The sequence below is a fragment of the Lepisosteus oculatus genome, chromosome 11 (assembly GCF_040954835.1).
Source record: "Lepisosteus oculatus isolate fLepOcu1 chromosome 11, fLepOcu1.hap2, whole genome shotgun sequence".
NCBI lineage: Eukaryota > Metazoa > Chordata > Actinopteri > Semionotiformes > Lepisosteidae > Lepisosteus > Lepisosteus oculatus.
This window is the reverse complement of record NC_090706.1, coordinates 33284162-33309511: the sequence shown is the minus strand read 5'-3', so window position 1 is coordinate 33309511 and position 25350 is coordinate 33284162. Positions and strand designations below refer to the sequence as shown.

Below are 25350 nucleotides of genomic sequence, written 5' to 3'. Positions count from 1 at the left end.
TCATTAGTAGACAGGCTACATTAATAAATATCGCAACATCACAAAATGACTTAGGCAAAGGGAATAAGGACAAAAGAAAAAAATGAACTACATTTCCAACCCACAGTAGAGACAGGTTTTACCTTTAATATCCCCGCAATCCATAAAAAAAAAAAACAGAAGTAGAAATAAATAGCGTTAGAACTCCTTTCGGTTTCTGGTTTCATCAAAACCAACACAGTTATTCTCTGATTTAGGGTAGATTTTTTTCCACCATTTAAAGTTGGTTAGATCAGTTATGTAATGCATGGTGGCAAGAGTGGCAGAACGTTCTTTAATGTTTAAATGTGCAAGCATTTATCTGCGTGTGGTACAGAGCTGGTTGAGTAAGCCGTCGTCGCTCTGTATTAGTTATGTGGCTCTCTCGCGTTCTTAGTCCCTCCCTGTGATCACTGTGCTGCTCACTCTGCTGTCCTCTGCTCATCTCTAGTGGGTAGTTTCCTTTGGGTGTTCTTATTGTCTCACTGACTTTCTCTCTCTCCTGCCCTTCGCTTCTTCCCTTTCAACAGACTCTCAAGCGGCTGATTCCAGATGAGGTAGGAGTGCAGTCCTGATTTTGCTCCTTGCCCTTCGCTCGTCGCCCTTGTGCCCTCGTCTCTTTACTAACCCCTCCTTCGATCCCGTAACAAAATAAAAGAGCCTGCGCCTTTTCTTTTTGCAAGTGCATGCCCCTTCATTGTTGGATCCCTTGGTTCGGTCAATGTCTTTTCCCGAGTCCTCTGCCTCCGGGGAACATTAGGCGGTTATTTGGCTTCAGCTGCAATGCTACACCCTTCACTGACATGGCATTCACATGACATGACATTCATTCAAATGCTCACAGCATCGGAGTTCTTCTCGATGGCTGTCAGCATTTCCTCATCGCTTTCTCTGCTTTCGTCTAACGCCCCGTTAAGATGGGCTTTTATGGAAAAGTCCCATTTTTATGTTGACTTGCAAAAGCAGGAGTTGACCAGGTAAGTAAAGGGAGCAGATGCTATAGTACAGGTGAGTTGAACAGCAAGCAAGTATTTAGGCTTCATGCGAAGTATTTCCCTGAGCTCTGTGCACTTTTGGGTTCTCATTGCCTATAAAGATCTAGCCGGCTTTTGTAGTTGGGGGGGTTTGTTGGTGAGTAAACATTTGAGATCATTTCCAGATGTCTTTGTTTGAAAAAAGTAAACTTTTTTTGAAAAATGTGAACTGTTCTAGGAAGCTAGATGAGCTAAATTGTTTTTTAAACATTTTTTTCCTTGGTGAAACCTTAATATATACATACTTGGCTTTCAGGTGATGGGAATCCATTTTTCTTTTCGAGAAGGACAGTTCTAGAATCTGTCATTCAAGGTTTTGACCTTGAATAATATTTAGTGGCAAATTAGCTATGCGTCATGTACCAGAATCCTTCTGAAGGAATTTCATGTTTCAAATTCCAGTAATTGTAAGTGAAGCCTAAACTTTGATGTTTATAGCGCTGTACAGTATATAACACAATTCACCGATATATATATAAACACTGTTATATACAGTACTTGCAGTGCTGCAATTTCCCTCACAGGATCAATATCTATCAACTTGTGGTATAAAGTACATATTTTCAGTTGTTTCGCCACCTGGTGGACAAACGGGTAACTGAGGTGTGCATTGATTGTTCTAATGTCTACCCGTTCCTCACCACCACCCCTCACACAGCTGGAGAGGTTCACCAGCATGAGGATGAAGAAGGACAAAGAGAAGCCACACATCCCCAGCCATCGGCACTCTTCTGCAGCCCATTATGAGGTTCCGGCCCAGGCTGCCATGTTGCACGACCACCCTGATGATTACGTGCTGGAACTCTTTGAGCAGATGCTGGTGAGTCTCTCTGAACTTCCTCCTGTCCTGTGTGGCCTGGTACTGTGGGTCAGATCTTGTCTTCTCGTAGGGTTAGGGAAGAAAATGCCAAAAGAGGGATGCTCTTTACAAGGCTCACAAAAATAGCAATTAGCAGCTGCAGGGTCTACATTGTTGGGGCTTTTCCACCACATTTAGATAGATAATAATTTATTAATCCCGTAGGGAAACTGATGAAATTGATGATTTAAGCTGCATGTTTATGTTATAGTCTTTATTCGTACCTATCAAACATTCTTCTCTTGTTTCGTATAAAACCTAGCCAACCCAAGATTCTGAATTGGAAATCTGAAGTGAACGTTAAAACATGTTAATAAAATAGCAGCAGACTTCCTTTTCAGACACTGTGCAGCTTGCGGGAAGATACAAACAGGATGTTGTAATTGTTTTGCCTTCTATATATTTATAAATATCCTTTTATGATTTAATCTACTTAGCACCCTGTTAGTACTCTTTGTCAGTGTTTTGTCTGAGCACACTTTAAACTAATGCAACAGTTTTGATGTTTCCAGTGAAATCTTTGGTGCTGAAATGAAGGTTTAGTAAATGGGGGGGTCCATGTTTTGTAAATGTTGCAAAACTAGATAATAGGCTTTGGTAGTTTGGTATTTGAAAAAAGGTGTTTAAAGCACTTGATGTAGTCATCTGTACCCCAAATGAATGTAAGGAACTCTTGTGAGGAACCATTCCTGGTGTTTTGCAGGTGGATATGAATCTGAATGAGGAGAAGCAGCAGCCTCTGAGAGAGAAGGACATTGCTATTAAGAGGGAAATGGTCTCCCAGTACCTACACACCTCAAAAGCTGTAAGTCTCAAACTCAGGCTTGTCTCCATAAGTCCCGTCATATTCCAGCTGTGAACAGAAGGGAAATGTCTAAGCTAAAACATAATCTTAACTGAACCTTTGCATTTGCTGATCCCTCGTTAAACCCAAGGACAACAGGCAGGATTAGTCAAACCCTTAATATACCAGCAGAATATCGATTGTGAAAATTGGATTAAGAAAAGATGTTGTACCTTGAATATGTTAATGATTAGGATGTAAATGTGAAGAAGAATGGTGCAAAAGATATTACAAATGCAGAGATGTGTCTAAAATCAATTAAATGTTTGTTTTCATTGTTTAAGAAAAAGGACCACTTGTTATGGGTTTTAATATTAGGCTTGCACATGTACGAGTGGCTTTTTAAAATAACGGGGAGTTATGTAGTTTGTATTTGTCTCTTGACTCCATTTATTATGGGTATGGTCAGCTCGTAGTGCTGCTTCACAATAGTGCTGCTTCACTGGCGTCCAGGGTTTGAGTCTGGCCTTGGGCTGCTGTCTGCGTGAAATCTTCCTGAAAAATCTTCCTGAAAAAAATTGTGAAGTGTTTCCTTTATGGGTGCTCCAGCTTCTTCCCTCGGCCCAAAGAAATCCTGCCTAGATTAGATTGGCTATTCTATAATACCTCTTTCTCCATGACCCTGCAATGGCCTGCTGTTTCTCCAGTAGCTGTAAACGTTCAGTCCTGCCTGCTGCCTTGTTTCTGTGACAGGCCCTGGGTTACTCCCTTTCTCACCTGAGAAAATGGCTTATGATATGGTAAAGGATGTTCAAAACAATACATTAACATATTGCTGATTAATTAGAACTTGCACAGCTATTTTTAGAACTGGTTTAGGAGTCTTTGGCTATTACCAGTACTGTGCCCCTCAGAACAGAGGTACAGATTACCCAATTTAAAAATAAATGGATTCAACTTCTCATTTCTACCTGTGGCCATAGCCTTGCTCAACAGTTCATTCTTTTGTTCTTATGTGTATTGTGTTTTTGTGTGTTTTTTTATATTGTCTGCAGTTGTAAAATACATTTTCCCTTTCTTTTTTTTTTCCAGGGCCAAAGTCAGAAAGAGAGTTCAAAGTCAGCTGTGATGTACATCCAGGAGTTGAAGATGGAGCTAAGAGAAAATCAGTTGCTCAGCTGTCTGGAATCTTTGCGAGTTTCTCTCAGCAACAATCCAGTCAGGTAAAGCAATTAACAAAGCTCAAGTAACCAAATAATTGAACTCTGGGGAGGTTTTATTCTTTACTTCACAGCTGTTAGCCATAGATATTAACACCATCCAACTGCTTTAGAAACTTGATTTAAGATACCACATGGAATGTAGAATGTATCTGTGCAATCAGTTAATTCAAGTACGTTAAATTAATCAAGGCTGTTTTGAAGGTTAAGAACTTTTTGCACAGCTGTTCATTTACATTCACAGGTTTTGATTTTTACAAGCAAGGAGTTTTATTTTCATTTTTGCAGTGGAGCCAGGGACATTGCCAGTATTGAGAAATTTATAATGAAATTTCTCTTTACTTTCCATCACTGGTAAAGAACACCAGTATCCATTCACAAAATGAAATAGTTTCGTTGTTTGTTTTTAATGCAGATACTGGAGATAGAAATGTGCCTCGAATAGATTTGATAATGTTCTGTCATTCATTGTGGATCTAAAGTTGAAGGACAATAAATCTGGAGTAATTAGTGAATTAACCATGAATGTTTCCTTTGATTTTTTTAAAACTGTTTTGTTTTAGCAAAACTGTTCTCATAGTTATTTCATTCTTGTTTTCTAGCTGGGTTCAGACATTTGGCAATGAAGGGCTGGCACTTCTGCTGGATATTTTGAAGAAGCTGCAAGATGACAAGGAGGAATCCTATACGTAAATATCTCTTTATTTAGTATGGATTAATTTCATTTTAACTTTCTGAAAGTCTGCAAGGTGTTTATTAAAATAGAAGTATATTACATAATTTCATTTCATTGTTGTTCTTTTGCAGAAATATCAGTGTTAAGTGTCAACATGAAATTATCAGGTGCCTAAAAGCTTTCATGAACAACAAGGTAAATAACTATTAATTGCTTAATATATTGTCTAGTCATTTCCTGCTAATTAGTCTTACATTTGTGTTTTAGTTTTCCCGATCCCCATGGCGAATCTTATTACTTGTGCAGTGCAATTCATCTTAAGTTTATTACCTTGTGTTTTAAAATTATGTGAAGATCATTGATTACTACATTTACTGTTTTTTTTAACTGAACTTCCTAGGCTTATTGCAAACTTGTCTTACACATGAAATCGGCGTTTTTTGTCCAGTCCTTGGTCAAGGTGTAGATGTAAAAATGCAGATGTGTTGTTTTTTCCTGGTCAGTTTGGTTTGAAAGCCATGCTGAATTCAGATAACGGAATCAGGCTCCTTGTCCAAGCCATTGACCCCCGTGTTCCTCACATGATGGTGGATGCTGTGAAATTGCTGTCGGCCATCTGCATCTTGGAACAACCTGAAAACCTGTAAGTGCTCCTTTGCCGTAGCAACTTTCTTGTTTTCAGTTGAGGAATCTCGGTAAACAGAATACTTTTGTAGGTATAGGTATGTATTTTTAAATTATAGTACATTGATTGGATCATCCGAATCAAAATCAACTTTATCATCCACATAAAGTGGAAAATTTCCTTTGGCCTCACTGAGACATCAAATTTCCAATTGGCCCTCAACAATCATGGCCTCCTAATAATCCCCCTCTATGAATTGGCTACATTACTCTGCTCTCCTCCCCACTGATAGCTGATGTGTGGTGAGCGTCCTGGCGCACTATGGCTGCCGTCGCATCATCCAGGTGGATGCTGCACATTGGTGGTGGTGGAGGGGAGACCCCATTACCTGTAAAGCGCTTTGAGTGGAGTGTCCAGAAAAGCGCTATATAAGTGTAAGCAATTATTATTATTATTAATTATCAATGGTAAAATACATAAGACATCATGTGGATTTTATAAAATGGATACAATCAATGCAATATGATTAACAATACAATACAAAAACATAAGATTCAAGTGTTACACAGTCAATATAGTGCTTAGAAAGGGATTATATATCAGAGTTATAAGAGCAGTGTACTCAGAATGAATGACTTAAAGTTTTTTGTAGCCTTTGGTACTCTAAAATGTTGGTAAAAAGTAAATAGTTTTTCAAAATAGAGGTGTATGTTGGTGCGAGGAATAATTACAGTTATCATTGCTTAACTCCTAGAGTGGTTCAGCTGGTTCTATTTCTGGCCAATATTTTTGCAATCCACTAATTTGTCAATGTTCCCTCCTTTCCTGTGAACCCTGTTGTTTTATGCAGCATAAATTACACTCGGTGGCTCTAAGAATGAATTTGCAGCGCCTTATCCAGGTGTAAACTTACTGCAGTTTAATAAATCTCCCTTTTTTGTTTAAAAAAATTCAGCCATGAACGTGTGCTGGAAGCTATTACAGAAAATGCTGAAGAATTAGACTGTGAACGGTTCCAGCCTTTGCTATCAGGAATGAACAAGCCAATGGTGGCTCTGAAGGTAATGACTGACGTAGAGTACTTTATACCAGAATCTATTCATTGCCAGTCATGCTCTAAACTCTTCTTTAGCTTATTGACTCTACCTGCATGTTCAGTTATGTCTCTTCATGAAGTCCTAATGGGTATTAAGTTTATTTTTCACAAGCAGTTGCCCTAAAGCCAACAATAACTTTGTTAGGTTTATTACTCCAGAGATAAATGTATGTGCACTGCCTTATCAATTTAACTTGACAGTGCTTTGTCAGTGTTTGCTAACAGCACTGTACCAAGAGACTTTCAAGTTAGATTTCATTTGTGAGCAAAATAATTCTGAAACTGTGATAACCTTTCCCATGTACTGTACATCCAGGTTTAATTACATCTATGTGGTGCTGTTCCCCCCAGACTGTGTGTATGCAGCTCATTAATGCCCTGATTATTAGAGGTGAAGAGCTGGACTTCAGAATCCACATCCGGAGTGAGCTGATGAGACTGGGACTGAGGGATATTTTGAAGGTATTTTTTGCAGAGGTTCTACTTAATGCATCATATTTTTTGTAAGAGATTAAAATTGAAGGTATTCGCATTACAATTTAAATCAAAGACTCTTGCAGCATTCAGATAACAGGATTTTATTTAAAAAACTGAAGTGATTGGTACACACTCAGTTTGAACTGCAGTGTCGACTTAAATGCCACTGTTTTAAAGTTAGAAAATTAAGAATCTACAATGCTATTATTCAAACAGCATTTTAATGAGCAATGTTGTTTAGCTATTCTGAATGATTAGATTTAAGATTGTAAACTGACACTTGTTTTTTTTTTTCTTAAAACAAGGAAGCTCATTTGATTGAGAATGAGGAGCTGAAAGTGCAGCTGATTGTGTTTAATGATCTTGCGGAGGATGACTCCGAAGATCTCCGTGCCAGATTGGAAGATGTCCGAATTGAGATGGAATATCCTTTTTCTCCATTTACTGTGGCAAGCTGCAGTACATCATGTGGGCATTCAGTAGAATAAATTGTCTGGGGAGATATGCTTGAAGTCCAACTTTCTTTAGAGATTTCACTTAACATTTCTATTACAGAAAAACCCTTTTAACTATGGTTAAACCTACAGATTATGAGAGAAAATCACTTGGTAGTTTCCAGGTGCTGTCTCAGGTACTGTAGGGTTACAACAACATTTTCAGCAGACAGAACTTGCCACGAGAGCACACAGAACAGTATGCTTAAAATCTTTTGTCTTAACTTTTCCCACCATCCTAACACCACCCTATTTTTGTGCATTTTTTCCACTTTAAGTTCAGGGTCAATAACCCTGTAATTGAGCCTGTAAATGGAAGAAGTAAACCTTAAATATTTTTTGTAATTTCTGGATTCCATTTATTTATGTAATTGGCCCTTGTTTTAATTTGCTTCTACTTTTGCTTTTTTATCTTTACATGTTTTCTGCATTTACACATTTAGCCACCAGGTGGCTCCCAGAACATATATTGGCAATTTAGTGGAGATTTGAGAGTAAAAAACACTTTAAATTCCTGGGTTAACCCATATGCATGTTATTCTGGTCAATTTTGGTCATAATGACTCGATATAAATGCATAAGAGGAATTATCAGATTAGCTGATATTATTAGGTCATAATTTTATAACAATAAATGGTATAAATTGTGAATCAGATAAATTGCAGTTTTCATCTACATCTGCTAGTAGTTAAAGCCAGATCACAATGCTAATGTGTTTTAAATAGGAGAAAAACAGTCTTCGGTTTTTTTCAGTCTTGTCAGTTTTTGTAAGCTTAGCTCATTTTCAGACCCTCCCACAAAAAATAAAATATAAAACATTTTTTATTTTTTTTTAGAATAAGATTGTCGAACATACTAAAGAGTACAGACGTCACATTTTGCTTGACCCCCTCAGAAAGCTATATTTATCTGTAAAAGTCCTAAATTGGTCTACTTCATAGTACTGCACTGTGATTTACAAATATATTGGTATAGATTTTAACAGTAAAATAAGGCTTATTTTAAAATATGGTTTATTTCAGAAAACCCGTTCTTTTAAAGCTAATAATGCACAAATAAAAACCCAGTGAGCATTGATTGAGCTTGCTTTAAAAAAAACCTATGAAATATTTCAGAATGTGCTAGAGGGCGCCATTTTGCCATTACCTGTTCCTGAGTCTTCACAAATGTATTCTTCATTTTTACACATATTACTTATTTTAATTACACTATCATGTTTTAAAAAATGTCTTCGACCGAGCCAGCCTTTTGGAATAGGAGTAAAAAAAATATATTCTCAGTATAACTATGAAAAGAACTTGGCATGGACAGTGACCATCTGTAAGTAAAAGAGAAGGCTTCCATGCATTTGTTTTTAAGTACAACTGTTCCTCCTGATTACTCAATCTAAATTATTTTCATGCTGATCATTTTTACATGTGGGGGGAAAAAAGCACATTTATTTCCTGACAGGCAGGTATTCATCAGCACAAAGGATCTGTGATTGGACTATTATTCCCTTTTGGCTCTCTCCTCTCCCAGCTGTAGCAGCTCTGCTGAATGCCTTGTCCTCGACAGTCTGTCATATTGGCAATCAACAAAAAGATGGAATTATGGAGAAAGCGTAGGCCGATTTTTCCATGGTCATGGTTAAATATTCATGGGGAACATTTGGATAATATTTCAGAAAAGGACATGTTTTACATTAGGAAGCACACTTTTTTTTTTCTTTTTGATCTTATGTAGCGTACACTGTAGTGAAAGACCGTGGTAACAGCAGATTAGCATTTTTATTTTACATGAATGGTTTTGTTTTTCCAATTTTCTCTAAACAAAGCCCACTTTTTATGAAGAATTTCCAAAAACCAAAAACATGTATATTGTAGATAAAGGTCATTTCTTTGGGTAAGTGTGACTTTAATTGAAATCATTTCTAAAAAATGAAGGGTGGCAGCCAGACTTTTACTCAGTACTGTTTGGTCAATTTTTGGTCAATTTCATGGTGTTACTATACATTTTGTTTTTCTTCGCTAAATGTCCTTAACCACTGGTTCACTGACGTGGCTGAGATTTTCCAGATCCTGATGAACACGGTAAAAGACTCAAAAGCAGAGCCTCACTTCCTGTCAATTCTACAACACCTGCTGCTCATCCGCAATGATTACTCAGTTAGGTAAGAACTGTGAGAAACAATAAATTCCCCTATCATTCTAGAGTGAAACTAGCAGTGCTGACTGAATTGTTGCATATGATAACAATATTACGTCCTTTCTGAGATCAGAATGAGGTGCTTTTCCTCTCCATTTTACTCCTCCTTGTGTTCTGAAATATTGAAGTACGATTTACAGAACAAAAACAGTATTTTTCAGAGTGAAAACTCAAGAGGGGGTATTCAGAATAAAATTGAGATATTGTATCTGTGTACAAAATAGTTACTTTGTTTTTTTGTTCATTTAATTTTTTTTCCGGTTTGTACATGAGATCCAGAATGTCATTTTTTTCCTGAAAACTATTCAGAATAATAAAATGTCCAAATAAATTAAGGAATGGGATAGCATCTTTGCCAAAAAGGTCTGCAGTCATTTGTATAGAACTATAAGGTTTAAAAAATCAGTAACAAAGAAAACCACTTTCCTTGATACTGAATTCATCACTATTGAATCTAATAGAAGCTTTTCTTCACATTCGTATGTTTGATTGATTGTCATCAAATTAAGAATTATGCCCGAGGCATTCACTTGAAATGAGAACACAGCCTTAGTGAATTACAGTTGCTTAAATGACTTATAATGAGTAACAGTGTGCTTTGTTTAATTTATAAAGATATGCATATCAAGTGGTTGAGATGGGAGGAAAGAGGAAACCTTCATTTTAATCATGAAATATGAATGTGTGCATTCCTGTCTTGATTACTATATTGCTTTTACTGTATTGTACAAGGCCTGGTAAATAGTGAGTTTTTATAGTTTAGAGCACAAGAAGTTACCTCTTCTATTGCAAGAGCACTTAGATTACTTTTTGTTGCATACCAATTTTATATTCTGCAAACGGATGGAATGATTTCAGGCTTTTTTTTTACTTAAGAGGGGGATAACAGTATATTGGCCTTTCTCCTCCTATTTTAGTGTTTTAAAGTTTTGGTCTCAAAACATCTAGCTTTCCAAACGTGAAGTATATACTGAGCATTTATAGTAACTTATGTCTTGTTTAATTTTAGAGTAAAGTGTACAGACTTTGGATATTGATTAAATGTTTTTGTGTCATTTTGATAGATTTTTCTTAACTGACCAGCCACTTGAGTGGCTTGGCTGCATAAACATTTTGCATAAATTACCTCATTAGCGATAGTTAATTAGGAATAGGAGAAGAGGTGATTAAATCTGGTGAATGTAAAGCCTTGTGAAAATCGAGAAAGAAGAACACAGTCCGGTCTCAAACATGCAAATGACAGAAATATGTTTTTGTGTTTATTCTCAGAGCGTATTGGTTCCTTCCTAAGTTTGGACACTTTCACTTGTTGTCTGGGGTGCTCACAGTCAGCAGTTTCTAGATGCTAGTCAGTCTGTCAGTGATTTAGGAGATCACAATTTATGACACCTCTCCAAGAATGACACATCATTATACCAGTGTGATTGATCAAGCTCTTCGATCTCACTTGCTGCCTTTCCTGTGGGTGCATTCTGACATGACAACATTCTGTCATCTAAGGATTGCAAACACCATTGAGAAGGCACATGCTTATCTAAAAGGTACAAGTGGAAAGGAAGACAATCTCACAAGACGGTGTCTGTGTAGTAGATAAACAGCTTACATAAATTTCAGAAGTGGCCACACACGCTTCTAGTCCATGACTTACATTTTACACTCCCTGCTAATCACCTATGTTGATCACAGATTTTAATCAGCAGAATGAATTTATCCATCAAATCTGATCAGTTAATTGTCAGTGTACCTGCTACAAGAAGGACTATAAATTCCCTTGTACCTTTGTGTCCACTTACAAGCTATAATTTGCTTTTTGATGATCAATACAGTATATGAAGACTGCAGTGGGAATGCAAAAAAAGCATAATTAACTAAGTTTCATCAAATCTATCGATTGGCAGTATTGACTTTCACTTCTTGCTGGGTTGTGACCAATTTTCAGTTTTACTTCAACTCTCATATCCGTCTTCACTTTGATATTATGTCAGGCAGTCTCTGTGATTCTCAGTGGGACATTGAGCTGTTTTCTTTGCCCATCTCTACATTCCCATCCCTCCATCTTCCTGCTCTTTAATTAATGTCCATCAATAGATATGCTGTCAGCGGGAGTTCAGGTTGAATTAGATCTCTTAACTGTGGAGGTTTTTTCTTTCTAACATCACAGTCCTCCTATGCTACTGATGTTAAGGGGTGTGTGGTGTGTCTATACACCATTAAATTACACCCTTAAATCCCCCCTGTTGTGGTCACGTAGAGTGAAAAAGTGATTGTCATATCCGAACAGGAGTAAAATACGTCTGCTTCCGTACTTTGTCCACTTAAAGAACTGTCCTCTTAACTGGTAAGAATAGACCTCCTGTTTACTTAGTATCTGCATCTGCCATTTGGAGGCGCATCAACAAAGAAGGGTGCATTCACGCCTTGTCTGGGAAACTTTCCGTTCAGATGGTCTTCGTGCTCATTAATACACCCCTTTCATGGTTCTGTTTATTACGGGAGAGAAGAAACTAGGCTGATGTCTGCTTCAAATTACTTATCGGCAAAACTATTCCAAAAGGTTCTGGAATCTAAGATATTTCTGTTGAAGGGAAAATCCTAAAATCTTACTTTAAAATACTGATTAAACCTCTTCAATTTGTGCTACATGACTTATTGAAATGTGAGAAATATTTTTAGAAATTTCAATCTGTATAGTTGATTATCATTTCCTCCTAGTTTCCATGGAGTACCTAGGTGAGTCTCTGCCTTGTACATCACAGACTGTCATTAAGTCATTAACTTCTCATTTTGTTGAGAATTCAACTAAGGGCAGGCACACACACACACACACTTGGAGACACTGAAGGATACAAATGACTTTGAAATGTCAGTTGTCCAGGCTTCTCGGACACTTTGGAAATTAGACCTGCTCCTTTTAATTTTGGGGAAGGATTGTCTGCGGTACTGTGTGATAAATGGGTTAAATGTGGGAGCCACTTTGTGCACTTTTTCATTTGGAAACCTTTATTGAAGCTTTCCAGAGAGCCAGAGTGAATTGCAGGTCTGTTTAATGGGTTTGCAGTGAATGGAGATGGAGAAAGAGTGAGTGAGTGATTTTACCATAGCGATTCCATTACCCCTGAGGTAATACTCCATCACACAATAGGACTGGCCCTAATAGAGTGCAGAGAGACGAAACATCTGAGAAATTAGAGGCAGGAAATACAGCGAGATGGAGAAAGAATATGGTATTAACTGTTTGCATCTTGGTTAGAGCCAAGAGCTGGCATTCAACACATTGAAATGAAGATTAAAATGAATGTGATGAAAAAAATTAAAGGTCAATATACTTATGACTTAATTACTAAGTTTTTATTATCCTCATCAGTCTGTCAGTTTTGAAGTGCATTGGAAATTATTTGCTAGATTTAGGAATGTTCATGTTGCTAGACTGAACAAATAATGAGTAAAAGTCAAAGCCCTGCCCCCACCCCATACACAAAAACATCAAGAGCAACATAATGCAGCTGTGCTATATTTTGTAAGGAGGTGGATATGAAAATTATGGCAGCTCAATCACAAAACATGAATAGGGAATAAATTGTATGCTCATTTTAGGTATTTTTTTCTGCAGTATAATCATATCAAGAGGGGCAGTGTCATTGAATACAGAAGGATTTGTCTGATAAAATGTGCATAATCCCAGAAATTGCTTTTTCCTAGCAATAAATGGATAGATCAAGCAAATTGATGCAGTCTGTTTAGTATTCAAAGCTCATACTAAGCTATGCATTTCCACAGTTGCCAGATTTTTTTGATTACCTAGGATGGAATCCTTGGTATGTTAGCAAGGTTGTGCAGCCTTGATGGTTTGTAGTGTACTAGGTAATGCTCTGGGTTGGTGTCAGTCAAATGCTGCAATGTGCAACAACAAGGAGTAACATGATGACTCTGATGCTTTAGGCATTACCTTATACAGTCCGTTTCTATATAGGACAGACAATTTAGAATTATGTTTGTACGTTATGTAAGTGTAAGACTTTGGTTTAGGCCTGTGAAAAAAGAGTATGTCTTCTGCATATGAAAAGTTATGTTTTTAAGTAGTGGTTTACCAAATCCAGCTAAAGTTCGTATTATTATTAAGGCCACTAGATGTCAGTCTTGCTTCACAAAAGAAATATCTTACTGCAACACAGAAAAACGAAAAAAGTTTTTTTATTACTTTTGTACAGGACAGAAAAATGAGAAATAACCAGCAGTTACATTTCTCTGAATGGGTTCTCTCGCACTAGATGTCCCCAGATTAAAAACCTGCAGGCTCTCTAATTTTTACCTGTCATCGTCAGAAGTGCCGATTTTACCACTCAGATTAATGTTCACTTAGAGAACATTACTCAACCACTGTGCTTTTATCCCTTCCTATACCAAATATTTGTTAATTACATCAGTTTCTTTTTGGTGCAGATTCATGTAGGTGGGTGGCGAAAAATAAAGTACAAGGAAGTTGGTCACAAAAAATATTTGTCATTTATTTTAAACATGCTGTTACTGAATAACTGATTCATATACTTTTGTTCAAGCAATGATTTGTTTTCCTTCTCTTTCAGACCTCTATACTACAAGCTCGCAGATGAATGCATTGGTCAGATTGTGTTGCACAAAAATGGTGCTGATCCTGACTTCAAATGTAAAAAGTTTAATCTTGATGTTGATGGATTGATTGGTAAGGCCTATTCCTACTTTTATTCCTAATGTTCCTATTCCACATTTAGGAATGTACAGAACATTAGAGTGGTCAATGTGGCATTCAATGCCAATCAATAACATTGAGATCACATTCAAAATGCACAAATATAAAAAGCAAGAAATACGTAGAAATCTGTTACAAATAAACGTTTCCTAATGGCACCCCTATAGATATTGATTTAAGCTATAGGACCGTATGTCCTGTATCCCATTATGTTTAATTGAATTATTCCAAAAAGTTTATACAATATATTTTCAATGCATGTGTACTGTGCACATACAAGTATTTTGCATAAAAGTAAAATTGGCACTGCATTTGAAACTGTCAGTATTCTAAATATTATCAGTAGGTGGATAACAGATGTTAAATTAAAGCCTGAAAAGTGTGCCCAGGGTGAGCTGAGAGCTCCTCCACCATACTGTTGCATCAATGGATGTTTTTTTAAGACAAAATTGTTTTGTTGCCATCTTCTTGATTAAACTGGCTCTTGAAGTTCTTTATCAAGATGCCATTCTGGGTCTGAGTCAGGAAACAGCTGCCTCTGGTGTAGCCCAAAAGTGGTCAGATCAAAGCCTTTAAGCGATGCATTAAATTATGGTAAACACAATCTGCTGCGAGTGAGTCATTAGGCATACTTTGTGTACTGCACCATGCCATGCTGTGCATTTGCTTGAACAAATCACATGTGCTTAAATATCTGTGGGGGGAAATGCCTAACTCTTGGCACCTGAAAAATGAGCTTGACTAACAAACACAAACAAGAAAAGCAACAGAGAAAATACAAACAACGAAGCAATACACCTTTTTAACAAACAAAACAGTGGAGCGTTTGTCACTCGGTGCTTTGTTTTTGTACTTGTAGTGGAGAGTTAAGTTTTTCTACCAACCAGTTTCAATAAAGGAAAGCAAAGGCGCGATAATCCAGTTTGTGGTGGGGAGAGAGAGAAGCACGTTTTTGTTGGCCTGGTTGAACAAGGTCCAGCTTCCTGTTAATCATTTATAAAAAGTGTAAGCTTCATATTGCTAACCTACATTTTTAGCCTTCCCTCAACAGAGAGGGTAGAATGGCATCGCTGCAGGGAAGCAAACAGATGTTACAAGATGCAAAATAAATGCAGAAGGACAAATCTGAATAATGTGTTTTTTCAGAGTATATTGGCATCTCTCCCCGTGCATATTCTTTAGTCAGGGGAATGGCCTGTACTATTTGTAAATTAAAATATAGCACAATTAAGTTCTTTAAGACCCCAAGTAGTTCAGATGTAAAATTAAACTCATCAGCTATTGGGGTGCCACCAGTGCCTACCATCCCCAGTTATTTGTAGGGAGATTTTTTCTACAGCCATTGCCGGCAGGTTCTTCAGCCTTGTAGCTACTCCTAATGGATGTCTATTGGCAAATCACACTTGATCCTGCAAGTTTACCTTGACAGCTTCGCTCTGGTTGTAGCCACACTAGAAGCAGACATGGTAGCTGTACTGCTTGAAGCAATGTTGTGCGTCTGTGCTCCTTTCTTTAGGGAAAGGGGTTAAAAGTTTTTCTGGGAACTTTCTATAAAGTTAACTTTGGGAACCACTTCATGATTCATTAAGCAAACTGTGCGTTGAAATATGGACGTTAAGTTGTGTTATATGCTCAGAAATACAACTTCCCAGTGCAACTGAAATGTAATGTTACCAAAATATCTGTAATATTGATAAATAAAATGTTTCCATTTAAATGTTCTTTTCACTTCTTTAAAAATGTAAAATCCTAATTAGCATATTATGTGTGAATACCAGTCTATGTGATATAACTCGTTTTTATTCCATCTGAGAGTTTAATTCATGAAATTGCACTGAAATTATTGAGAACATACCAGTGGGAATATCAGTTAATTTTTGGGGACTGCTTCTGTTGCCAGTTGCTACTATAAAATAATCTAATATTATAGTACTTGCTTTTAGAGACACCTCTATTTGAATAGCCTTCATTTCCATGTATACATCTGGTTTTGCCATCACTTAATTCACCTTTTTTATTTTCACAGATAACATGCTTGACCAGACCAAAGTAGAGATGAGTGAAGCAAAAGCAAGTGAACTGGAGAAGAAGGTATAGCTCTCTGACTAGAGAACTAAGTTTCTTTCCTAAAACAAAAAAAACAGCACAAATTGATCCTAATTGTCTGTTCGTTCAAAATTGCCCTTCATGTGTAAAGGTCATTGTTAACAGCTTCCAAATAAAAGTTGTCCGTTTCATTACGGAACCATCTCCCTGACGTGGGGAAAAAAACATTTTGCAGTACAGTTCTCCTGTATGCTTGGTTAGTTCTGCATAGCCACTTTGGTCCAGAGCTACAATTTTCTTCTTCCGTCCAACAGCTTAGAATTTTCTGACATGCCTTTGCCAGTTCCTGCTTTTTCACAGTTGACGATGCTGTGTTTAGAGCAGACTGTTATCCCATTACACTCCATTATCGGTCAAGAGGACGTTTTGCTTCCCTCTGGCTTCACGTGCACTTTCTGATATGCTGCTCGACTTCACTTTATTGAAAGGCTTTCTTGGTTTTAGGAGACCAGAGTGTTTTTCCCTAACCCACCTCCCTCCATAACTTGTTTTGGCAGCTCTGTGCTTCCCAAAACAGGCAGGGTGGTTGTTTTTGGGCATGGGGGTTCATTTTTTGTGTGACGGCAGCCGATGTTAAATCATATTCGCCTGGTGGGAGCATCCGCGCGGAAGCATCTGTCTCCCATGCGTTGTCACTTAACTGGGAAAAGAGAGGAGAAGAAATCAAAAGGCCGTGCCTGCACTGTGACTGTTTGTTCTGATTATACCTGAGGTTTTCCATTCCCCGTTTCTTTGAGCGACAGGCTGCTTGTGCTGCCTCCCCCAGCCCGTTTCTGTCCCTGGTGGTGTCAGCAGCCTGTGCCTTTAATAAGGAGACTGTCGCATAGCCGGTAGCATCTCGGCACCTCTTTTTCTACCCAGGCCCAGCCACCTTTTAATAGCTCCCCGGGAAAGAAAGGGGTTGACCCTTATCGGGAGATTGCAAGCCGCGTGTTTACTCTCCCCCTCCCCTTCTCCTTTTTTAATTTAAAAAATAATTCAGCTGTCAGCAGTTGCAAAGATGGGCAAGAGCACTGACGCACGGGCAAGCCCCCTGAAATTTCATTACCAGCCGGCATTTCTCACTCTGATTATAGTGATAATCTGACCTTCCGTTGGTCCTGCCTGATAGGGGATAATTAAATTTGTGACTTGGGATATAATTAGACTGCTGTCAAAGTCACTGAAACATTGTAGATGTGCGTGTTTATATATTTATATATATTTTTTGCTCTCTCATTCTCACACATGGATATTTTTATGCAGTATATCAGAAGTCATTATGCGAGTCAGAACTATGTGAATTTCCATCTCCTGTACATTTGGAGTTACAGTGGGAACTGGTGGTTTGGATTCTGGGCTGCTGTGGTCCCCTTGAACAAGTTACTTCTCTCGGATTGTTTCATTAAATGCTGATTTATACGTAGTTGCTCTGTGATTTGTCACTGTAAATGAGACTTTGTCCTCAGTTTACTTATCTAGTTAAATAAAGAAGTAAAAAATGAACGTATATTGGATCATTCTAGCATACTGAGAATACACCAGGACATGTCGTATCATGAAAATCTGTAATGTTTAATTCTGGCAATGTCTGAGCATAGGACATTCATTTGTTATATTTGTGGGCATATGCAAAATTAATTAACTTGTAAACTGTTTGAATTTCAATAAAATGTGCCCGGTTAATATTACGAGAGGAGATGATTTTAGCCGAGACCCCCCACTGTTACACCATAGACTGAAACTGAAGACGGGGGGGTTAATTGCAATGCTTTTAAAAAGAGATATGAGACCTCATAGTGTCTTGGATCTGTGAGTGCCATTAATTTAACTGTATTCATTCAGATACACTATTTTCATAAGTATACATACATAAAGTTATTTCACTTTTGTGGAACTGATTTAAGTAAATTGCATTTGAACTGTTTGGGCTCATCATTAAGATAGCACTAAATGCTTGCCAGGCTTATAAGTTCAAACAAGCTAAAAAACTTGATGTATACTATACTGTGTGGACAGGAATTTTTCTGAGATAGTCATGAGCTAATTATTCGCTTTGTCTTTCTTAGCTTGATGCAGAGCTCACTGCCCGACATGAACTCCAGGTCGAGTTGAAGAAGCTGGAGAATGATTTTGAGCTAAAGGTTCAGGAGCTGAACAAGGAAAAAGACTTGTTAGGATCTGAGAAGCAAGAGAAAGAAAATGAGAATAAGACCCTGCTGAATGAAATTAATGACCTTAAGGAAAAGGTACATTTTATCTTCTTTCCAGAAATGAACAGAAATGGAAAGTAAACTAATCTACAGTTGATGGTTTCCACTGCACTATGGAATAAACTGTTAACACTACATATCACTGAGGCAATGCCCAATTGCTGAAAAACACTTATGTTAGATAAGAGTGTTTGAATTTCAAGCAAAGCTTCATATGTGTATGTAGATTGAATCTCCTGATTTCATCTTGGTGAGCTGCTTAACTCTGGTGCACTCTGGTCATCCCCAGTAGTCCTTTGAGGTACAGTACATACCATGTTGGCCTTTTCACTTTCTGAAGCCTGTGTTCATGGATACCAGCACTGTAATATTGTGTTTTTGGAGATGCCTCATTAGAAATCCCAGAGTTACATTTCATTCCTTTTGAACAAACGAATTGGCAAGCTGCACACCTTTAACTATGATAGTAAGTGTACAGTATGTGCAGCTTTCATCAACAAAGGGGGTATTTAGAATGGAAAATATTCAGATTAAGAGATTAAATATTGCTGCTGGTTAAATATTGAAGTTCTATTTCATTTAGACTGTCCAGGTGTCCACTGATGTTTCTGCACATACATGTGTAAATAATGGAATATCTTTTCGATCATAATGTTGGCGTTTTGCCAAAATATGGCAAAAAATATGCAATGGTAGGGTTAAGCTTGGACATTAGGGAACTATTATGAAATATTGGAAGATAAGGATACATTTTGATGGGTGCCGATTCACATTGCAGGTGCCTGAATAAAATATTTGTAACCAATTCTTGCATTACACCTTTTGATAGGGTGTTTTTGGTTTCGTTTTTAAGAGGTATTCTTGAAAGCCCAGAATTGAGATTTTTTTCCCTGATATTATTCTGATTCTGATAGCTGAATATAGGAAGTCTGCTGTGGTTGTATTCTCTTGTACTTGGCAGTTTTGTGTGATAAAGGTTAAGTTGTTTGGGGCACTTCCAGACTGATAGAATCTGATGCACAAGACTGACAGCTGCTGTCGGTGCCGACTCTTCATCTGATTTCTTACACGTGCTCTCCATTCACAGATTGACAAGCTGGCCGAAGAGCTGAAGGAGGCGAAGACCAAGGTCATCACAGTGCCTGTCCCGGCGCCCCCTCCGCCTCCCCCCCTGCCCACTCAAAGTGGGGTGCCACCTCCTCCCCCTGCCCCCCCCCTCCCTGGGCAGACTGGGCTAGCTCCTCCCCCTCCACCCCCTCCCCCGTTGCCTGGGCAAGCGAGCATGCCCCTGCCCCCTCCACCTCCCCCACTTCCTGGACAAACTGGGATGGTTCCCCCTCCACCTCCTCCCCCTCCGCCTCTTCCAGGTCAAGCATGCATGCCTCCCCCGCCACCTCCTTTGCCTGGTGGCCCGGGCATGCCTCCCCCGCCACCTCCTTTGCCTGGCGGCCCGGGCATGCCTCCCCCGCCACCTCCTTTGCCAGGCGGGCCTGGCATTCCCCCACCACCTCCCCTAGGGCCAGGCGCACCCCCCCCACCACCTGCTCCTGGGGGCTGGGGCATGTCCGCCCCTGTTCTGCCATATGGCCTTGCCCCCAAGAAGGACTACAGGCCAGAGGTGCCGCTCAGAAGGGCTAACTGGTCTAAGGTAGGAAACTGCCACTGCTCTCGCCACCTGTAATGACTCAGACTTTCCCCCAAAGGTGGTGTGTGCGTGCGTGCGTGCGTGCGTGCGTGCGTGCGTGCGTGCGTGCGTGCGTGCGTGCGTGCGTGCGTGCGTGCGTGCGTGCGTACATGTACGTACCAGGAAATTTCATTTTCAGCTCTCAATATAAAGATAAATACGTATAAGTGCTTTTTAAGCTTTGTCATCAAGTCCCCAAGTGATTCCTGCGTTCATATTCCGTTCCTTTTTGTTGTGCAAATTTGCCATGAGTAAATGTATGTACCAACAGCAGAAGAAAGATAATTTCTGCCGTATCCCACAGTGAGCCATAGCATGTAGTTCTTTTGTGTCTACAGTGTTCGTTTAAAGTGATTACAGTGTGTATTTGCTTGCCACTCTAATGTGATTGGACTCACCGAACCGCAGTTAACAATGTGATGGTAAGGGATACAGCACTGGGGGAAATATGGAATAGGTGGAGGTGAAGCGCTACACATCAGAAATACAGACTTCATCTTGATGAATCCGGACTTTTAGAATCTGTACGCGTCACACTTATAAAAATATGTACAAGGTGTATTGTTATGTATGTTACAAATTACCAAAACCAGATATACATTGTAATGTAGTTTTATATTACAAAATCGGGGATATATGTCTAAAAAGGTATTGTGAGTGACTTCAATTTCCCCCCCTCGGATTGTGAAAATAGCAGACATGGCTTACTATTGCATTCTTTTTCAGTTTGTAACAAAATTTCAATACATGTATTTCTTTTAGAAAGTAGAGCTGGCAAACAATCAGGATAGAGTAACTGTATATGTAGAGTTTAAAAAAAGGTTTCCAGTTTGAAGAAAACAGAGTATGAAGGAATAAGATTGAATGGTTTGGTTTAGTCGAATGTGTTTGAGGTAAAATGGAGAAGTTAGATTATGGAATCGGTAGAGAATGAATGGCAGTATTTTTACTAGATTCTGCATAATGCACAGAACAGATAAGTCTCATATCAGTTATCTGTATCAAGGGATAAAAATAATTGGTTCATTCAGTTAAGAAAAATAAAAGGGGGAAGAAAGCTTCTTTATAGAATAAAAACAGAAAAAAACATGGTTATAGAAACTGAGTGTAATGAATTGTAAGTAATACCATTAGGCCAGGAGAGACAAAAAAGGACTGCAATAGATGATAAAATACTAGTTATATTTCAGTATTACAACAGTTGCAGAACTATGCAGGTTGATATGAAGTGCTGTGGGCACGTAATATATCCAGCAATAGAAAACCATTAGATGAAAGTGAATGGCTAATATATTGATGGAGGGATGAAATGAACAACATGCTTCAAGCTGAAAAGGGAAAAGCGTTCCTTATTAAGTCATATTAGCATGAATAAAAACAGAAATGTTATAGCTATAAAAAAAAACTAATAATAACAAATAAAACAATACATCTTCAGGAGCTAATGGTGTTTTGCCAGTTGTCCTTAAGGATTGACATTTATAAATGTTTAACAAAACTTTCTGCTGTCAGTCAAGATAGGTTAGTATGCCTTGACTGAACAATTGCTAATGTTGCATAGTTAATATGAAATTAAAAAGGTAGTTTTTTTTTTTTACAGCAGTTATGATGTTATGAATTTGAATCTCATTAATGGATCTAAAATCAAATAGCAGTAATACAGATGAGTACTCCTGAGTTTGATTTGGCAAGGATCTGTATTACAATGGCTTTTTTTCCTGATTTGTATTAACAATCTTAATTCTAGTAAAGCTAGTCTGGTTTGTAGGTCATGTCAAAATAGAAGTTTTAGTAAATACTGTAGAAGTAGCAGAGGAAATAAAAAAGAGTTCATTGTGACAAGTAAGTGTGGAAAGTAACTAAAATGCATGCAGGGTGATATGACGTATAGTTTAAAGTGTAGAATTAAATAAAGGAATAAGTAATTGTACATTGTTCTATTAAATGCATATTTAAAATATTGTATACAGTGTTGGTCACCTGATTCTAGATTCTAGAAAAGGTTTAGAAGGAGTCCAGAGCAGTGTGATCCTGGGCTCTTTGGTTATGTCCTACACTGACAGAATAAAATAACCAAACTCTTTTAGTCTTGAACAGAAAAGACTGTGAAGGGACCTCATTCCAATATTCAGAATCTTCAAAGGCATTGACTAGGTCAGCCCAGTGGACTTCTTTAGAAGCAACAGAAAAATATAAACTAGAGGACACAAAAAGAGACTAAGGGGAGGTATATTTAAAGAGCAGGTGGCACTTTTCTTACACAAAGGGCTGCAATAATCTGTGATGCCAAAGGTGCCATCCTGGCTTCTGAAATGCCTGAATGAGGTCCGTGGATCAGCTGGCAGCAAAGAAAGACGTGCAGAATAGCCTTCCTGCATTTGTAGACCTTCTCATGTTTTTGTGCTGAAAGTAACAGTTTTCCAAGTCGTAAAGGGGTGTGAAGGTATGTCACCTTTCCATTTGGCTTGCAGAATTCTTGGCAAAATAATTCCTCTGCCGCTTTTCCTTACCAGCACTTCATCCATTGAAATTACATTTTTGTAACACCAGCATTGGCAAGAACTGCAACTCAGTACCCGTAGGATGGCAGTCAGCAAAGACCTGCTGAGCTGCAGTATGTGCTTGCTAGCCTGTAATAGTTAAAACATCAAAACTGACTCTATCCTTTTAGCCTTAAGCTACAGTTTAATAGCTTCTCTGGAGTTCATGAACATTTATACTTTTCCTTTTTTCATTTAAGTCTTTTCATTTTCCGAGTGGTGAAAGGCCTTTGACGAGGATGTCACAGAAACTGCTTTTTAATAATCCCGTTTCTTTTAACTGCGCCAGTGAAAGATAATTAGATTGCAGCTAGAAAGGACAGCATTCTTTTGTAATTTAAATTAACATTTTTTTTCCCTGCCTCATTTTTTTCTCTCTCTCTGCATTGGTGCACTGGGTAATGAAAGGTTGGTATCCATGGAAGTCACTACCTTTCAGTCACTTTATTTCTGATGAGAAAACGAAAGGACAAAAGGAAGAAAAATAGCTTAATGGTGTGACAGCTATAAAATTTGCACAAGAACTACTCCTTTCTAACAAAGATTTTCAAAAATATTTTTTTCAGAGATGACACAGGAAGACATACGAATCTCTATCATAACAGGATCCCATTGCTAAATCCCAGTTTGCATGTGACAGACTAAGCCAAAAAGACATTTTTACATGGATTGTATTCACAGTATTCAATGATGATCCTTAGGAGGGGGAACATATTTAACCCTTCTGAGCAGTTGATGTGAATTGAACGGTTTCAGGACTTAGGAGGCTGTCGAGTGTGACAGATAACCTGAGTTTGCTTTGGCATACACCTCAGAAGTAAAAACGACGGTACAATCAAGATCTGTCAACTGGCATGTCAGATTAAAATGACTGTCATCTTTGAGTGTTGGAAGGAATGATGGAGCTCTGATGAATACTGACTTGCATGTTAATTACGGGGTGAAGCTACAGGGAAAATAGTGAAGGGAATGAAACCAAACTGCATCAATAGGAGAGTTTTGTGATCTGATAGAGAATTACCGTTTGTACTTTGCCATTGTGTTTTTTTGCCATTTAAAGAAAATTCTTGTCCCGTATTTTAGTGAGATGTCAATTAAAAAAAGCACTTTTCTGTTGACACACTTTACATAATTGCTTTGGGCTCAGATGTTACACAGAGGCTTGTGATGTATTTTTTTATTTTGTCTTGAACTGGATATGTGAAGGGCTTCTGTGTATAGTTATCCACTCGTATTCCCTCAGATTGGTGTAGAGGATCTCTCGGAGAGCAGCTTCTGGACCAAAGTGAAGGAAGATCGTTTTGAGAACAATGAGCTCTTTGCCAAGCTCACCTTGGCGTTCTCATCTCAGACCAAGTGTGAGTGTTTGAGTCTCAGACCTTTTTACATTCAGCAGCATGTCAGTATTTCACTTCCAGAGAATGTTATGACCCTGCCTACACAATATTTAATAGGTTTAGAGCAGGGCATTTTCAAACTCCCTCCAGTCTGGGTGTCAATAGAAATGTAGAGGAATCGGTCCTTCCAAATCTGTTTGTGTGTAATACCAGCTCCCACACAGTTCATCCGATCTACCAATGGACTTGGTTACCTGCAGTTTTTGAAAACAAAGTGTTGTAGTTTGTTTTCATCTTAAAGGATTATGCACATTATGAATACATTTTCTTTCATTTTTGCTTTACATGTCTTGAGTCTTGTAAATTTACAGCATCAAAATTTATAGCAGGGAAGCTGTGCCAGCAGCCATTTTTTTCTGACGTTTTCAAAGTATTCGTTTTTCTTGTTCCCAGTCTGGGATTTACTTTGTTTGCATTTACCCCCTTTTTAAATGGCCATATCTAAAGCTTTTGAAGTGTCATATGATTATTCTGCCTCAGAATGTCAGTACTGTCTTCCAGTACATTGTGTGCATAAAGTTATTACACTGACTTTTATGAAGAGGTAATAGACAGTTTCCATGATGAATATTTTGTAATCAGATGATGGCCTAATGAAGAATGATAATGATATTATTGACTTCAAAGGTGTAATTTACTTTCGTAAAGATTTGAGAGCACTGAGTACAGTAGCTTATTGTAAACTCATAAGTCCTGTTTTAGCAAAAATGTCATAGTACATTATTTTTGTCTCTTATCAGAGCAAATTAAAACTCTAATTTTATTCAAATCAAGTCTGAATAAAATCAAGTATATTGCAGAATTTTCAATTCAGTAGGTTGTAATGTTCACATCAGTTTAGTGGCTCGCTAACTTAATTTTCTATTCTCTTCCATGCACCTGCTGAACGACACAGCTTCTAAAGGTAAGAGCGCTTTCTTACTTTAATTTAAGGACAGTAAAGCCTTGGTGTGAAGTTACATTTTGTTAGAGAAATGAGGTATTTCGTGAAGAAGAGAACCGGTCGTTTTCTGGGAAAGATTTATGATCCTTTACTTGAGCTCACGACTCGGGGAAAAATAGGAAACCTGCTCATCTAGAGAATGTTCTCTCTAAATGGGTTGCAGAATGGCTTGTGTGGGTGGTAATGCAGCATTGAGTGGTATTTTCTCAAAACCGCCTGGAGAATGGCTTTGGGGGCCTCATAGATGTCACTGCTGTTCTTAAACTTTTAATGCTCTTAATTCACACATAAA

General features: G+C 38.1%; 1 protein-coding gene across 1 annotated transcript in view; it reads left to right on the top strand.

The window, feature by feature from the left end:
* The window catches only part of LOC102689798 (protein diaphanous homolog 1), a 141130-nt gene that overhangs the window by 25778 nt on the left and 90002 nt on the right, over nucleotides 1-25350 (top strand). Inside the window, exons 2-17 of the mRNA XM_069195787.1 lie at nucleotides 549-575; nucleotides 1711-1872; nucleotides 2615-2716; nucleotides 3788-3918; nucleotides 4518-4604; nucleotides 4723-4786; nucleotides 5095-5234; nucleotides 6172-6277; nucleotides 6664-6774; nucleotides 7095-7213; nucleotides 9319-9435; nucleotides 14054-14169; nucleotides 16223-16287; nucleotides 18351-18530; nucleotides 19582-20142; nucleotides 23962-24076. Coding sequence (XP_069051888.1) covers nucleotides 549-575; nucleotides 1711-1872; nucleotides 2615-2716; nucleotides 3788-3918; nucleotides 4518-4604; nucleotides 4723-4786; nucleotides 5095-5234; nucleotides 6172-6277; nucleotides 6664-6774; nucleotides 7095-7213; nucleotides 9319-9435; nucleotides 14054-14169; nucleotides 16223-16287; nucleotides 18351-18530; nucleotides 19582-20142; nucleotides 23962-24076 — 2203 coding nt within the window. The remainder of the gene's footprint in view (nucleotides 1-548; nucleotides 576-1710; nucleotides 1873-2614; nucleotides 2717-3787; nucleotides 3919-4517; nucleotides 4605-4722; nucleotides 4787-5094; nucleotides 5235-6171; nucleotides 6278-6663; nucleotides 6775-7094; nucleotides 7214-9318; nucleotides 9436-14053; nucleotides 14170-16222; nucleotides 16288-18350; nucleotides 18531-19581; nucleotides 20143-23961; nucleotides 24077-25350) is intronic.